Below are 16,614 nucleotides of genomic sequence, written 5' to 3' on the forward strand. Positions count from 1 at the left end.
CCTACCCAAGACCTATAAAATATTACATTTTTCACTACTTCTGATGCACGTGCAAACTTTAAATTTTCGAGCACGTTTACCTACTCAAAAATACGACTCTTTTGGGAGAAAGGAATAATAATAACGATTCCTTCAAATACAACAGTGCCTTGGCGCCGTTCGGTGCTCGGCCGTGATGGATAAAGGTCACAGTGTTTGAGGAGGAGGAGGAGGAGCAGTGTGGTATAAAATGTGAAGGATTGTTTACATTAATCTGCCAATCACCTGGACTGCTCAGTGGCCATGTTGTAACTCCTACTAGAGTTCTTCCTACTTCTCGTGAAGGCGGCTGACTGTCTGTGAAGGTTTTGGTTTCCCTCTTGATATTAGAAGCACTGGTAAATTATCGCAACTTAGTCCGCTTGAACTTTGAAAACCAAATGCAGGCAGCCAGTTTTATCGCTGCAGTGCGGAGAGGATGCACGCAGACCTTCAGACGACCTCAGCTGCTTGCTTCCTCTTCGATGGTGAGACTTCAACAACGTCCACAAACTAACAGTTTGACTATTTTTATTGTTTATTAGGTTAGTGTTGCGTTTACTGCCGCGTCGTATTTCAGAGTCAGGACGCCTACAAAGCACCTGTACTTTCCTTTTCTTTGTTTCTGTTCAAATAAAGAATTTGATACACCCTCCTTCAGTAGCACAAAGTAAGCTGGTACAGTACAGACAATCTGCAATTCATGTCAGAAAGTTAGTGTATCTTTCTGAGTTGTTTATGGTCAGCTGGTGTCATAAATTATTTTGTATCAGTAAATCAGCCTGCTGGTTAAACATGTAGCTTTCTTGTTGTCTTTCCAAAACATGTCTGCCGTGAGTTCATTGTTGTTTTGTGTTTAGGAATTGAGGTATTGAGGAATCCTCCAGAGCTCCACATGTGATGGTGCATTTTTTTATTTTTATCTTTTTGTCTTCCAGGTGCAGTGCTGCCTGCAGTCCACACAGCCTGTCCCTGCAGCCCGGCTGCCCTGCAGGGTCAGGCTGTCTGCTGGGAAACGCTACGCCTGGTGTTCCTGTGGACACAGCAAGAAGCAGGTCAGTCTGCACAGAGGGGAGGGGTTGCAGGTTTTAGAGGCAACCTGGAGCTCACCTAAAGCAGGATGCAAGTCATTTAGTCACCGCTTATTTAGAGCTTTCTATGTCCTGTTTGTGATCCCATCTGTTTTAAATTTGTTGCTTTTTTTTTTTTTTTTTTTTTTTGAGGTACTGTTTGCTGGTGAAGACTTGAATTTCTTTCTGTGACCGTTAACAGTGTAATGCACAAACTGGTATGAAAGCAGTAAAGCTAGGCACAGTGGAGCAACAATAAAGCTGGCTGAGATCATTTATTAGGTTGAGGGGGGAAATTATTAATACTTTATGACAACAGTTAGTTTATTGACTTCAAGGATATGTTCACAATTTTTCAAGCCTGTCTTTAAACAATAGTTAAAAACAATACATGCCCAAATGAATGTTTATACAATGTTTGTCTTGTCATAATCATTTGTCCTGTTGATACTGACCATTAGAAGATCCCTTCATAATGCACTTACAATGTAAGTGATGGGGGACAAAATCCACAGTCCTCCTTCTGTGCAAAAATGTATTAAAAAGTTTATCTGAAGCTAATATGAAGCTTCAGCGTCCAAATGAGTCAAATGAAGTCAATATCTTTCAATATCTTTTTTGGAAGATTAGTTGTGTTGTAAGTATGCAACATAACTAAGACTCTCTTATCTGCGCCTATAAACACTCAGCTAAGATCCTTTGAATTATGGCCAAATGACTACTTGTAAGTCAGAAGAACAAACCTCAATATCACAAAATGTGCTGGCGTGTGCAGAGACTCCCAGTAATGGAAAGGAGAGAACCAAAAAAAAGTTAAATATAGTATAAAATCATATACACATATTTGTTTTGTTGTTTAAATCTACTGACAGCAAGATCTAACAAACTGGATTTGATTAAACATTTTACTTCATCACCCAGAAATCATGTAGGTTAACACAGTTGTTTGTGGGGGGTTTCATGACATTCTGACTTATCAAAGCAGCAAAAGCACAGGTGACATTTGTCACATTAACAATAGATAAATGCAGCCCTAATTCATGTTATTAATTAAACCTGTGCTTTTCCTGCTGTGAAATGTCTACATGTCTATACTGGCAGAAGATCTGATCAAACTCCAGAGAGTTTGCCAAATCCCACGTCTTAAACACAAATATATCCATATAAACCATTACACTATGTTTACCTGTACAGGCCCTACTAGGAAATAAGCAGCAAGATATTAAATTATAGCTAATCTTGTGTTGTTTGCGTGCTAAATAAACCAGTGATTACTGACCACATGAACACAAACACCAGGTACATGCAGCTTGGTCACATGTTGTTAAACTTGTACAACTTGTTTCCATCACAATTGCATAAGAATAGTGTTTTTTTATACAATCTAACCCTGTCATAATGATGTATTTGGTGGTCTGCTTCAGAGTATAAAATAATTTAAAAAAGTCATCAGGAAATATTTTTTAAGAGATGTAAGATTAAAAGCCTCTGTGAACTGATTGGAAAATGACATATTCTCTTTCTTTCCTCTCTGTCAGCCTTTCTGCGATGGAGCTCACAGGACAAACGCACCGAGCTTCTCTCCACTCCGCTTCATCCCCGACAGAGACAGGACAGTCATGCTATGCGCCTGTAAGCAAACAAAAAACGCGCCCTACTGCGATGGCTCGCACCTTAAGGTCATCTTCCAGGATTTAGTGAAGTCGGTGAAAAGCGTGTTTAAATGAGCAGAATTCAAGATGTCTGCCCTGCGGAGCCAAGGAGTAATAAAAAGGGAATTTAAACAGAAAAACGATGACTTCAAGAGTTATGTTGTCTCAACAGAAGCACAGAGGCTGTGAGGATCAACAGCATCTGCTTGTTTTTGTTGGGAGGATGTGATAATGTCCAGATACCCTGCATTTATTTATCCTCTCCATACTTGTCAGACTGATACTTTGTTTGCACTAATGTTTATTAAAATGTGTTTTGTAAACTACATTCTCATACAAATTCACAACCCATTAAAATGCTTCAAAAACTATTTTTGTGTTGCATCAAAGACCAGCAGTGGAAGAAGTACTCAGATCCTTTACTTAAGTAAAAGTAAAGACAAGAAGACAAGAATGTAAAAATACTCCATTACAAGTAAAATTATTATATTTAAAATACTACTTAAGTTGCAGTACAGAAGTATTATTAGCAAAATTTACTCAAAACTACTTGTGTTGTAGAAAATCTGCCAATTTTTGGGGGGTAAAAACTGGTGAGATATTGCATCCTTTAAACTTCTATTGAAGTGAAACCATGTGACAAGTTTAGAGGGGAAATGTGTCTCTGGTGGAACTGCTAATAACTCAGACATCTGAAACATGACAAGGAGCCACAACTACACACTGATTCTATACAAGAGCTCATAAGACAAAAGTTTATTTGTACAGCACCTTCCAACAACAAGGCAATTCTAAGTGCTTTACATGAAACGAAGAGGAAACATAAAAAGACACCTTTTAAATAGAAATTGAAAAAGCTAAATTGTAAAAAAAAAAAAAAAAGCTGAAATATAAGGATAAGGATAAAGAGGAGAATGAAAAATGCCCCAAAATTTAATCTAATAAAAGACACAGAGAATCTTCAGCCTTGATTTAAAAGAACAGAGAGTTGCAGCAGACCTGCAAGTTTCTGGGAGTTTGTTCCTGACATGTGGTGCATAGAAACTGAATGTACTTCTCTGTGTTTAACAAGGTTAGAAGCAGCTGGTTTAATCTTTAACAATGTGTATTTTATTCATTTTGTTTGTGGGGGCGTTTTTCCTGATGATGTTTTATTTTCAATTTAAATCTGAAAAGTAAATAGTAACTAAAGCTTTCAGATAAAAAGTATAATAAACTTACCACAAAAAGTAAGGAAATTTGTGTTTGGTAGATTATTTCGTTGTTGTAACGATGCTTCTTGGCAATAAATCTTATACCGTTGGAAAGCCTGTTTATTTCCCTTTTAAATGGTGCCACATTTGTAAGGAACATGCATTTGTGGGATGAGCAGCAGAGCTGAGTATGTGGGTTGCGCCCATGAAAAATTTGCCAAATCTTCTCTGCCAATGCCAAACAGCTTATTCTGCCATTGACATTGTTTGGTGTTTGGTGGATTGGATGATTGAAGTTTGAAGAAACAAGACATATTGGCAATTTAACAATTTATTCATTTAACAAACAGGAGCTATGGGATTGCCAGTGGTTGCAGAATCTCATCTCGATATCTCTCTGCATTGAGATTGCCTCCAATGATGACAAGCCTCATTTTTCCAATGACTGAGATGCTGCCCCACGCCATCACACTGCCTCCACCAAAAGATGTTACTCTATTGGTGTAGCAATCAGCATAGTGTTCTCCGCGTCTTCTCCACACTTTTACCCTATGAGGCACACTTTGACCCCTATGAGGGTCAAAGTGTGCCGCAGGCCGCAGGGAACCAGGCAGAATCTGGACTCATCACTGAACATAACGTTCCTCCATATGTTCAGGTTCCAGTGCACATGTTACCGACACCAGCGCAAACGGGCCTGAGATTGGCTGCGTGCAGTCTGTTCCAGATTGTCTGGGCAGAGAGCCGTTGGCCATATCGTCCTGCAAACCTTGACTGCAAATCTATAGAAGACAGCCTACGGTACCTAAGTGCTGACAGGGTGAGGAAACTGTCTTCTTGGGGTGTCGTCTTCTTGGGACACCCACTTTGCAACCTGTCTCTAACATCCCGCATTGTATGGAGCTTGGCCTTCACTTTGGAGATGGTACTAGGGCTCACTCCAAATAATGCCGCAACTTGGTTTTGCGGAACACCAGCTTGATGTTGCCCTATCCCAAGGGCCCTATCCAGATCAGTCAAACGTAGCATGCCTATTCTTGGAGTAGACACCTACCGACCACTGTAGCAGGGCCCATGCATACCAGAAGCTCAAAACAAGAGTCAGTAGCAACAGCAAGCTGTTTGGCATTGGCAGAGAAGATTTGGCAAATTTTTCATGGGCACAATCCACATACTCAGCTCTGCTGCTCATCCCACAAATGCATGTTCCTTACAAATGTGGCACCACTTAAAAGGGAAATAAACAGGCTTTCCAACGGTATAAGATTTATTGCCAAGAAGCATTGTTACAACAAAGAAATAATCTACCAAACATAAATTTCCTTACTTTTTGTGCAAAGTTTAGTTCCCTCTGAAGTGTAGTGGAGCAGACTTAACATAGAAAACTGAAGCAGACCTTCCACTTCTAGATCATTTTGAAGAGACCTGAAAATGCTATAAAATATTCTGTCAATTTTTTTTGTCTTTCAACTAGTCTTCCAAAAAAGATATGATAGAATTCTATGACATGCTTAATTGTTGCATTTATTTATGTATTTATTTTCCATGACCTAGGCTGTCAAATTTCTGGACACTTCATCTCAAAAATATTGATATTCACCCTTTTAAAAACCACTGTGTGCAACTTTTGTAAAATGTAAATGTCATAATGCACTTCTTCCAGAGAACATGACCTCTCTGTCCTCAGTGGTAGCCACAGCATGGGCTTGAAGGTCCATGCTGAATAATCCTGCAGTGTTTTATTTCTTCTTTTCTTGACTATCTCTGTCAGTCTCCATTAAAATCAATGCAGACCGCTCAGCTGCTGTCACGTGACTCTTCAGGAAGCATCTCTATCCAATCACCTCGCCGGCTGATCGCTGTTAGGTTGTGACGGTCAGATCCTGCACTGCTTTTCCACAGTGTTTGTGTTTTCTTTCACTGACCTATTTGTTATTTTCTGCGGCTGTGACGTCAAAGCGGATTTTCTCTGAACCACGTCACGGTTACGTCATGTTGTGTGGATGACCGCGGGTCTGTTATTGTGGAAACATGAATACGCTGGTGACCAAACTAGACCACAAATGGATCAGTTTAACTTTCAGACAACCTTGGATAACCACTATGGTAGCTCTCAAGGTAACTTTAAGTCCTTGTATTAGCGATATAAGCTTTAGTAAACATGACGTCAGACTGACTCATAAGTCTTAACTAGCAAACATATGTCGATTTTTTTGCTCTGTCGACCGACGTTATATCATTTAAACTGTTTGACTGTTTCCAGAAATGTTTCGAGAGACAGAAAGTAACTATAATGTACACCTGAGTATAATATTGAGGTAGTTAAGTGGTACTTTAAACGTGCAAGACTTAAACGACACTTATATAGCCAGCTAACAGTAGCCTATAGGAAGCAGTGTGTATAGAGTATAGTGCCATCTACTGTATAACATTGAAACCTCTGCACAGCCGTTTCCAATCACAGCCTGATTAAACCTTTCCTCAGGGCTGCCTTGGCTTGACTGCCTCACTCATGTTAGTTTTATTACAGTTGGGAACAATTAGCCTGCAGCTTTGATAGGCCTTTTTCACAGCAGACATTTTGACTCGTCAAAGTAGGAAAAGTACAGGTTTTACTAATGACACTAACGATGGCTCTGCTCTGTTGAAGGTGTTAGCTATGACAGTGAGGCATCATGCACTGTAGCAAGACAATGAAACTGAAGCAGCTAAATGGAATTCAGCCATCGTTTTAATTGATCATTTAATTGATACACCTGTGTTTTTCCTACTATGACGTGTCAAAATGTCTTCTGTGAAAAAGCACTGTTCTTGTGAGTTGGGTGACCAACACATTCTCAGCAGAGCTCGACACATCTTCAACCTAGAAAAATAGGTCTGATGAGATCAAATAATTGAAGCTGACAGCCTTCATTGAAGCATTGCTTAAATGCACCTGCATACCTACGCAGGTGTTTTCACTCATTCTTGCTAATTAGATTAAAGCTCAGTTTAATGCTGAGTGTTATTCATAAGAAGTGCATTTTAAAATGAATGTTTATTTAAACCACCTTAAGAATGCAATACTCTCTCAACCCTAGCGAACTGATATTTACATTTAAAGAAACTGAGCGCTCTGTGTACCACTGTCCACAGGTCCATCTCTCCACACTTCCACCAGAACCTGTCATCCCCTCTAAGAAGCCTTTCAAAGTGGAGCTTGTTGGTGGAAAGCGTTACTCGTGGTGCACCTGTGGACACAGCAAGAAACAGGTAAAACCACCTATGACCTTGTAGCCGAGCCAGATTTTGTTATCTTATTTTGTTTCTTTATTTTCCCTTAAGTCCCTATCTTTCGTTGTTGTGAACTTCCCCAAAATTGAGTTCCCACCTATAAATAGGTTCCTACCTTATAGGTTTCTATAGCATACCTTTTTGTTCCCCTGGGACGTTATCTTGGAGTTACACCTCTGAGCTCAGCTTCAGTGAGCGCGTATGGGTGGAGCTGAGTGGTGGAGAGATGCAGATGACTTGTGATGTGTGACACCTGTGTTTTCTTTTTATTGTGAAGAATAAATCCCCCACATCCTCACCTCTTGTGTGTGTTTAGCTACGCAACACAATGCGGAACAACGAGAGCAGGAATCCGTGTGTTACTTATCTTGTGTTGCTCTTGTCTGAAGTACACAAAAGTACATCCTGTATATTCTCTGATCACTTCTTATTCTTTCAGCCTTTCTGCGATGGAGCACACAAAACCAAAGCCCAGGGCCTGTTCCCACTACGCTTTGTCCCAGAAAAAGACACCACAGTTTGGTTGTGTGGATGCAAGTACACAAACAACCCGCCCTACTGTGATGGCACGCACAAACAGGACTTCATCGTGTCTGCCCCGCTACATCAACACACTGACTCTTAAACAAGGAGGATTATTGCAGAGTGATTTCTGTTTGACTGAGAGACAAACAGACAGACCTCAGTCCTGATCTTGGAAAGTAAACCTGCGCTCTGGTTGTAGAGGCAGAGCATAAACATCGGTGTTGCAGTCATGTTTTTGTAGATCATGAAAGCAACACACACAACATGACCATGAAGTGTTTAAATCTTGTGTGTTGACAATATTTCATCTGTGCTTGACAGAGGAGAGAGTAGAAGTAAAAAGTCCTTAACCTCAGTCCTCCTCCTATAAAAGACAGAGAGTGTTGCTTTAACAGTAGGGATGGGTGATATGATTTACTGTAAGATGATAGAAATTAGTCCACTGGTAGAGATTTTGCTTTGCCATTATACTGTAGTATCTGTCTCTTTTAATAAATGGTTGTAATTTCATCCTGCATGCAGACTCTGTGGTAGTGCAGAATACTTACAATTCACTCCATAAATTAGCAAACTGGCAGGACCGTAGCCTCTCTTCTGGATATAAAGTCCAGAAATTATTGATTATTGAGGAGCTTCTGTTTGCACAAATTTTCCAGTCAGGTAGTCCTACCTGCAGAATATGCAGTGAAGCATTGATTGTCAGACAGGTGTTGATTGAGCCAAATGAATTGACACTGACAAGTAGTGTAAACCCTCTGATTTAAAAATGAAATATTTTATTTCATGTTAATATCAGAATTTCAGTAATGATCAATAGTCTTTATATCTGGTTGCCAAAGATGTCAATCACTTACTGTTACTATACTGTACTGTATCAGCCATTTGCCTTGTAGAGAGAGAAGACGAGAGGGAGGGAGAGGAATGTTTTGTGGCATTGAGTATTTCTAGTAAAATCAAGAGAAAAAGCAGCAATTACAAATTACATTTTTTATGTGGCTACCATTGATGAAAAGGTTAAAAATCCCTAAAGTAAGACATTTAAGATGTAAGAAACAGGCTTCTTAACAGTGCAGCACTTAATAAAGGACGACTGCACTCAAAGACCAAATGTTAAGATGTGAGAGAACCGAGCCTCTGCATGCTTAGGTCTAAGTATTTATTAAAGGAAGAAAGAAAGCACTTTTGGTATCAACCTTCATCAGGGCAAATAGCAGGACAGAGACACTCTCATACTGACACATAATAGTTTTGCACAAAAACAAACACATGTGTAAAGGACATGCGTGTTTCTCCATTTCTTCACGCAACAGCTTTGTGACAGTAAGATTAAGTCATGTACACTGAAATTTCAATCAGTTCTCAAAAACTCAAAACAGCTGGTGTATGAGCCTTGATGTAGAAAGGGCTGCAAGGATTTTGGTGAAAAACATTGATGTACTGTATAATGTTGTTTTGGACCTCTAGGTAGAATATACAGAGTGTTCTTTGTGTATCATCCACCAGGCAGCTTTTCACATGAAGTACTGACACTTAGCTGTATGTGATAACACAGTGAACCTCAAAAAAGGACATAGCAGAACAGGGTTTTCTGATTCAAAAATGCTGCTTAACTACATAGCTTGATGGAAGAGAAGTTCTTTCTTTAATAATTACTAAATCACGTCTTTCAATGTCAAAACTGCTGTTTCACATTCATGCAGAACCTCATAAGAGTGAAAGATAAGGGGATTTTTGCCTGTTTAGTGTGTGTCATCCAAACAGAGCAGAGACCGGCTGAATTACTGGTCATATCAAATCTGATGTGTCAAAGGTAAAAGTCACTTTTCTCTAATCATTTCTGCTGAGTTTCAGTTTATCACTTAAAAGCTCTGACATTTATATGAGACAACAAAAAAATGAAATCTAGTCTGTTCTTTGAAAATGTTGCTATGATGACAGTGACCTTTGCACTTTGCAAGGTGACTCTGTACAAAACTGCATGGAAAGAAGATTAATGATTGTTATTATTATATAATGTACCCTGAATTATTTAACTGGTCAAAGTCAAGTTTTAATCTCTAACAGAACTGCCTGATTCTATTAAACACTGTCTGTGAAATAAAACTCGTTTAAATGTTGAGCAAAGCTTCATGTTCGTTTGTTTTGTTACCATCAGTGTTTGCTGTGTACACAACAATATGCTCCTGGAAATCATAAACAGGACACTCAGGTCAGAAAAACCTAGCAAGTAAACATTTTATTTACCTAAAACATGCACATATGGCTGATAAAAAAGTATCATTGTTTGTTGAACAGAAACAAAAGGAATGTTGAAATTTATGGAACTACAACATACATGGCCAAATATTCAAATCCCTTTTGAGTTCTTCCGACTGCCATGAGAGAACGTACATGGTCTGCTGACAAACATCTGCTTGTGAGCATGGTAGTGCTTGGAATTTAGGAAATGTTTCTCCTGCTGGAAAATACTTCTCGGTTTGGATTGTGTGATCTGACCTACAGAAAGTGCATCAACAGTTATGTAATGTACGTGTTACCTGATGAGCGGTTGCTTATACTGGACACTTATACAGCAGTTACTAAAATGACCGTCCAAGGGCAAGGATTCAGCTTTTTTCTTTCTTTTTTTTTTTTTTTTTTTACATCCAACTTCCGCAGTGGTTTGCACTGCAATGCTTTTCAGCATTTTGTCACGTTTTATGGAAGCCAAATCAAAGTTGATGGGACTATGGAAATGAAACAGACCCACTGCATATACAATACAAAACGATTACAATATCTTGTATAAAAGATAAGTTTATACATATGTATGCACACATGCTCACATTTGATACATACTGTACAGTTTGTATGTGTGCACTGTTCTAGTCTAACACACATAAACACACACGCACACACACGCACACGCACACACACACATACATACAAGTGTCTATTTGGCTGCACTTTTCAGTCTTTCCTGCTGAAATATGATAACAGTAATCTGCCTCCCGTTTGTCCAGAAGGAAGGAGGCTCACGCTAGTCTTTTTGCTCTGTAGAAAGAAGGGAGCAATTCAAACACTGTCCTCCCTGCAGTCCTGTGCACGCATTAGGTCGTAGGAGGCAAACCGCTTTTGTCTCCGCCCCTCGCCTCCTCTTTGCTGGCCCCAGAGCTCGTACCGTTGACAGTCACCTTCCGAGCGTTGGCGCCCTGTTTGGAGGCGAGAGTGTGTCGCTGAGTGTTGTTGGGCACAGTGGTACCGTTGGAGCTTTGGATGGCGGGGGGGAGGTTGTGGGACGCAGGGCTGGACTGCGAGGAGGCTCGGGGCGGCTGGGCTGCAGCAGGACTGTGGACTTTGTCGCTCTGGGAGTCGCTCTCTGACGTCGGGCTGGTGTTGACGCCGTCAGAGTGGCCCTGTGCGGCGGACTGGGACGGCCTCCTGCGCTTCCGAGTGGGTTTGACCAGATACTGCAGCGGGATGGGTCCGGTCTACACAGAGGTACACACACTATTAGAACTGCTGAGAGGTGCACGGCCTCTAAAATACATCAATATATGGGCAAATTTACAGATGAGGACCACAGAGACCAGTGAAATTATTCTTATTGTCAACAAATCCAATGAAAAGACCAGAACATCAACAAACTGATTCTACTATCAAGTATTATCTGTGGTGCCAAAGTCTGATACATCTTATTTCTCTGTGCCATACAGCTCCAATTTCTGTCAAAAAAAAAACTGTCGGTGGGCCACACTGATACCCTGGATGACATGTTCCTTCATGACCATGAACATGGGCTCTGTAGTTTATTTTTAAATCAGTCCCACATACACCATCCTGCTGCTAGAAATACTAGCGCGACAAATGTGTATTAATTCGCTGCTGAAAATAGTCCCCGACACATGCACTATTTACTCCTGTCTGAATGGTGCTTGTTAAAAACTACAATGCCCAGTTGTTTCAGGGAATTACTGAGTCTTTTTTTAAAAAAGTTAAATATATGGTTTTGACACATTTTTTAAAGATTTACATCTTCAGAGGGACCTAATTGGATTGAGGCAAAGAGGGAGGCTGATATTAGCTATTAGATATATCATAACATCAATCCCAGTTCACTCTGTCAACCCAGGACTTTCCAAACTCACTCACCTGCACTCAGCTATGAAGGGGGCAGGGTTTATAAATGTACAAAATTTCAGCATGTAGGACCATTCTGGTTTTTTTTTTCCCGTTTTAGCCCAGTAATGCCAGTTGTTTACATTTAACAATAGTGTCGGCCGTTTTTCAAAGATTTTTCCAAAGTTTATAGGCTATATCCTACCTAACCCAGTTTATTCCAGTACAGGATGCAGATCAACAGAGCTAATCCTTTATACTGAATTCAGCTTTAGCTTTACTTGTATTTTAACTTTTTTTGTCATGTGGTGGTGCAGATTGGAGTAGGAACTGAAATCTAACCAAAATCTGAAAAGCAGAAAAGCATTCGCAAGCTATGTTGTGAAATTCAAACCAGCAAGTAAATCAAACACAGAACTTGGTGAAAACTGAGAATCATAGGAATATGGTCATTTCTTGCACCAAAAAATTTAAAACAAAACAAAAAAAAAAAGCATTTGGTTGCTCATGTTCAGGATATTGCAGTTTCTCACAAACAATTCAATGCACCAAACAAGGAAGAGTTTTCTAACAACTCCATCACCAAGAATCCATCCATCTACATGTTCACTGGGCAGGGTTACATGAACAGCTCCCACTGGCTGCCTCATACGTAATCAATCCAAACACACAAAGTGTATCAAGTATGCTTGACTTGTATTTGTACATGAACATCCTAAAAATCACTACAAACAGGAGAAGCAGCTCGTCTTACTGTTAAACGATTACATTACCTCACTTATAACCATTACATAGACTCATTATTGATTCCTCTCTCATTTCTATTTGTTTGATCAAATCTTACCCAGACATCTATGATTTACAACATCTATATCAGTGTTTTCTTATGACATGAACACTGAATACTCCATCACACAGTATCATGTAAGGAAACCATGCAGCCAACTGTAAACACACAAGTGATCATCACAATCCAGGTTTAGTAAATGTTTGAGCTCCACAGTAGAAAGGTATGAAAGCTGTCACTCACCCGTCTCCACTCGTAGAAGTAGGCAATATCCATTAGTGTGTAGTAGTCCTTCAAGGGCTCATCCCCATACAACACCTCCACCTAGAACACACAATCACACCATTTAAATGCAACGTTACCGGCAGAAAACAACCAAAACACATTTGTTATTCTGCAGCGTGACCTGCTTAGTGGTAATGCACGTATGTAAGTATGTTTTAACTGAAGCACCCCATATTCTGTGCCAACATTAATTATCTGTGAAATGGAGCTGCGACAATTAGTCGACTAATTGATCAACCAACAGAAAATTCATCAGCAATAGTTTGTTAATTGATTAATCATTGAGTTTTTTTAAGAAAAAATGTACAAATTCTCTTATTCCAGCTTCTCTTTTAGTCTTCTATGGCAGTAAATTGAATATCTTTGGATTGTGGACTCGACTTTTTTCACCACTTATCGATTAATCAAGAAAATAATCGACAGATCAATCGGTAATGAAAATAATCATTAGTTGCGGCCCTAATGATCCAACTCCACTGTGATTCATCATTTTTAAGACAGAAATTGACATCTTTGATCAAGGACAAGTCAAAGGAGCCTAGTGGACAATACTTTTTTATCAAGGTACCGTTGGATTTACCGTAATTACTAAGTTTCCGACCTGTATATACCGTTCACATCAACATCTGAGTTGTAATGTCCAAATGGGAAAGTTTTTCCTGAAAGCTCCGATAGATCTGATTTGGCTCTGAATGATATGGAAGTGCCAGAAAAAGCAAACAAATAAGGATGCCTCATGTCAGCCAGAGTCTGTGGTTAATGGTAATTGAACGCTAACTCGACAGATATAGGACTTTGATGACCATGCACAGTATTTTCCAACCATCATGACGATGCTTGTAAAATGCTCAGAGTCGCAAATCTTTCCCATCGCCGCCTTTCATCCTTTACAGTTTAGGTTTTACTTTGCCAGAATCAGAGTTTTTTTTTGCGTCTGGGTGCAGCGTGTGTGATTACCCTGTAGTTGCTGGGTATATCCATCTTGCTTCTGAGAAACTTTGCTAAGTGCATGACGGACATGGCTGCCGGGCACTGCAGGAAGCGTTTACCGTTGGACTGAGAACAAAGAAAAGAGCAGCAGGGAGACACAAATCCAGGGTGAGGACCAGGAAACCACATTAAACAGGTAAATCAAGTGTGAAGGCTTCAGCTACTGCTTTACTCATCTGTTATTCTACACTGAAATCAGCCTTTACCTTGTCTCCATCCATCTCTGCACGCTGCCTCTCATTATTTCTGCAGGAACATTTTAAATGCAAAAAAAGGGGGGTTTAAAAAACACAGAACATAGAGATCATCATATTCAGAAAGACATATTGCAGGTGTGATGATTGGCATCCCTCCCCTCCCCCCCCTACCCCCCACACACAGGGTGGTCACACAACTCTTATTCCCACATATTACTTCCACTACTAATTTCTGATTAAATACGACTCGTGCATGCATATTTTAGTGAATCTTCTGTCTCCTTTGCTTTTTGCACGGCCAGATAATGACGATTCATTGTTTTCACACCTGCCTCAGCAGCGACTTTCCAGTGAACAGACCAAACGTTAATAATTTTCACTCCCATTTTCAGTGAAAAAAAAAAGAAAAGAAAAAAAAAGAAAAGAAAAAAAAAAGAAAAGAGCGACTCACTTGTTCCTCTCGTAGAACTGTATGGACAGACTGATGATTTCATCCTCTGCTATGTTAAACGTCTCCACCACTTCCCCTGGTTCCAGCACACGATTCTCTGCGTAGAAATCCCTCCTCCGTTTCATCTCATCTGAGGGAAGCAGACAAGAAAAATAAGCATCCGCCGACACCGAAATGCTTCGTAAAATAGGAAACTAAGACGAAGGCTGAGTTTGAACCGCTCCAAGATGTTTTACTTCACTGAAGGAAGATGGTCTTACCTTTGAATAACCCTGGAACGAGCTTATAAACAATATCTTGTAGAGTTTTGTCCGCTCTAGAAATAAATTAAATTAAATAATGTTATTAAGTACAATACACATTACCGGTGCATTTAAAAAAAAAAAAAACCCCTGATAAAACCCATTCTTGCTGACCTGATGCTGAGCTGTGGACATGTCTTATGAACCTGGACGTCACATCGAGGGCAGAACTTATTTGTCTCCAGGAAGGCAACGATGCATGTTTTACAAACTGTGCAGACAGAGCGGACACAGACAGATGTGAAAACACTGCATCGCTACTGGTGTTAATGTGTAGTTCATTAATCATCAACATATGCGCAATCTAACGTAACCTAATATAATGCATTACTATCTTTGATACACTTTTGCACATAATTTAAATATAATGAAATCAGTTCATCACCAGCCTCCACAGTTTACACCATGAGCCAAATCAACACAATGTCAACAACAATTTGACATTATAACTTTCAGGTGCATTGCAGGATTAATGTTATTGTACATGTGGATGTTCTGTGTGATCTAAGAGTGGAGGTGGTCTACTACTCAATAAGCCTCATGTTTTAATAGTAACATTAAGGTGGGGTCACAGTATATCCTCACCTCCTTACAACCACAGTATGTGCAGGAGCTTAAAGAGTTTAATGAAAACACTGTGCATGCATGTAAGGTAATGCTTTCTGTAGGAACTCACAGGAGTGCAGGCACTCTACGATGGTGGTAGCATCAACTAAGTAACCAGCGCACAGCGGGCATGTGAGGTGTGGATTCAGATCTGTGATTTTAATCCGGTTGGGCTGCATTTTATCCATCTGGACAGATCTGCAGAGGAAACAAATAACAACATGAGACGTTCTCGTTACACGGCAGGGCACAGTAGCATGTATGTAAATGTTCATAATGCTTGTTGAGACTATTAGTTCTCTCCCATATGGTCAATGAGTGCTGCCACACAGCTCCCTCAGACAATGTCTGCAGCTCGTCCTTGGGACAGCAGGTTGTGAGCTCACAACAAAGAGAGCTGATGGCCAACAAATACAAGTGTAATGACATGTTATAACGATAAATAAGGCTGAGGGCAGGAGCCGTGCAGCTGAATGCAGGCTGTGTGCTGGTACACAGCAGCCGACTATTGAATAGCCCCTGTGTGGCCTCATCTTGTGCATCAGCTCAGCTCCTCGACCAGCGGACCAACAAAGAGCGTTTCCATTTCTGCGGAGCTCCGACCGAGAACCACAACCAAACACATCCAGTGAAAACACCAACACTGAGGGGGGTGCAGAGCCACAGAAACTCACACTGGTACACAAAGCAGCCATCTTAAATTCACTGACAGGGCTGTATCAGGAGGCGAACAAGAGAGACTGAAAATGTGACACCGTGCACTTTGTGTGCGCCTCAGCAAACAGCGGCGCGTCGCGCGCGATAAAGAGCGATCAGTTCCTACCTGATTACACATCAAAGTTTCCCTCTCCTCCCAACCAGGATCCAGGTAAATTATTTGGACTTGGACAGAATTTGCAGCAGCGCCAGAAAATGGCTTTTTTCAGCACCGTCAGAGGACTGCCCATTTTGGATCACGTGATATTATTTTGTCGCCTGGTTCACGGGGCATACAGGGTATCCACTGTCTCTACAGGCCCCGCTTACCTTCTCCTCATCCATTCATCCCGCACGGCCCGGGCATGACTTTTAGTTTGCATTCCACATTTGTTTAATTAATTTGTTTCAATAAGTCGCGCAAGATGCGACAGGATTAACCACGCCCTCCATTTGTCTCAATCTGAGTCA

General features: G+C 40.4%; 3 protein-coding genes across 3 annotated transcripts; 2 read left to right on the forward strand and 1 right to left on the reverse strand.

Annotated features, from left to right (window-relative positions):
- Positions 1–59: 59 nt before the first annotated feature.
- LOC121882417 (CDGSH iron-sulfur domain-containing protein 3, mitochondrial-like) lies at positions 60–3,111 on the forward strand. Its single transcript, XM_042390676.1, has 3 exons — positions 60–506; positions 957–1,073; positions 2,627–3,111. The coding sequence occupies exons 1-3, from the start codon at positions 420–422 to the stop codon at positions 2,813–2,815; spliced, it is 393 nt and encodes a 130-aa protein (XP_042246610.1). The 5' UTR covers positions 60–419; the 3' UTR covers positions 2,816–3,111.
- Positions 3,112–5,785: 2,674 nt separating this feature from the next.
- Positions 5,786–8,241, forward strand: LOC121883956 (CDGSH iron-sulfur domain-containing protein 3, mitochondrial-like). Its single transcript, XM_042392414.1, has 3 exons — positions 5,786–6,051; positions 7,069–7,185; positions 7,646–8,241. The coding sequence occupies exons 1-3, from the start codon at positions 5,965–5,967 to the stop codon at positions 7,829–7,831; spliced, it is 390 nt and encodes a 129-aa protein (XP_042248348.1). The 5' UTR covers positions 5,786–5,964; the 3' UTR covers positions 7,832–8,241.
- Positions 8,242–9,941: 1,700 nt separating this feature from the next.
- Positions 9,942–16,614, reverse strand: LOC121883948 (polycomb group RING finger protein 2-like). The gene is made up of 9 exons (XM_042392402.1): positions 16,271–16,614; positions 15,518–15,645; positions 14,956–15,052; positions 14,800–14,855; positions 14,540–14,669; positions 14,098–14,137; positions 13,859–13,957; positions 12,860–12,940; positions 9,942–11,201 (listed from the first exon to the last, which is right to left on the reverse strand). Exons 2-9 carry the CDS (start codon positions 15,633–15,635, stop codon positions 10,821–10,823), a joined length of 1,002 nt encoding a protein of 333 aa, XP_042248336.1. The 5' UTR covers positions 15,636–15,645; positions 16,271–16,614; the 3' UTR covers positions 9,942–10,820.

This window comes from Thunnus maccoyii, chromosome 2 (assembly GCF_910596095.1).
Source record: "Thunnus maccoyii chromosome 2, fThuMac1.1, whole genome shotgun sequence".
In the NCBI taxonomy this organism is placed as follows: Eukaryota; Metazoa; Chordata; class Actinopteri; order Scombriformes; family Scombridae; genus Thunnus; species Thunnus maccoyii.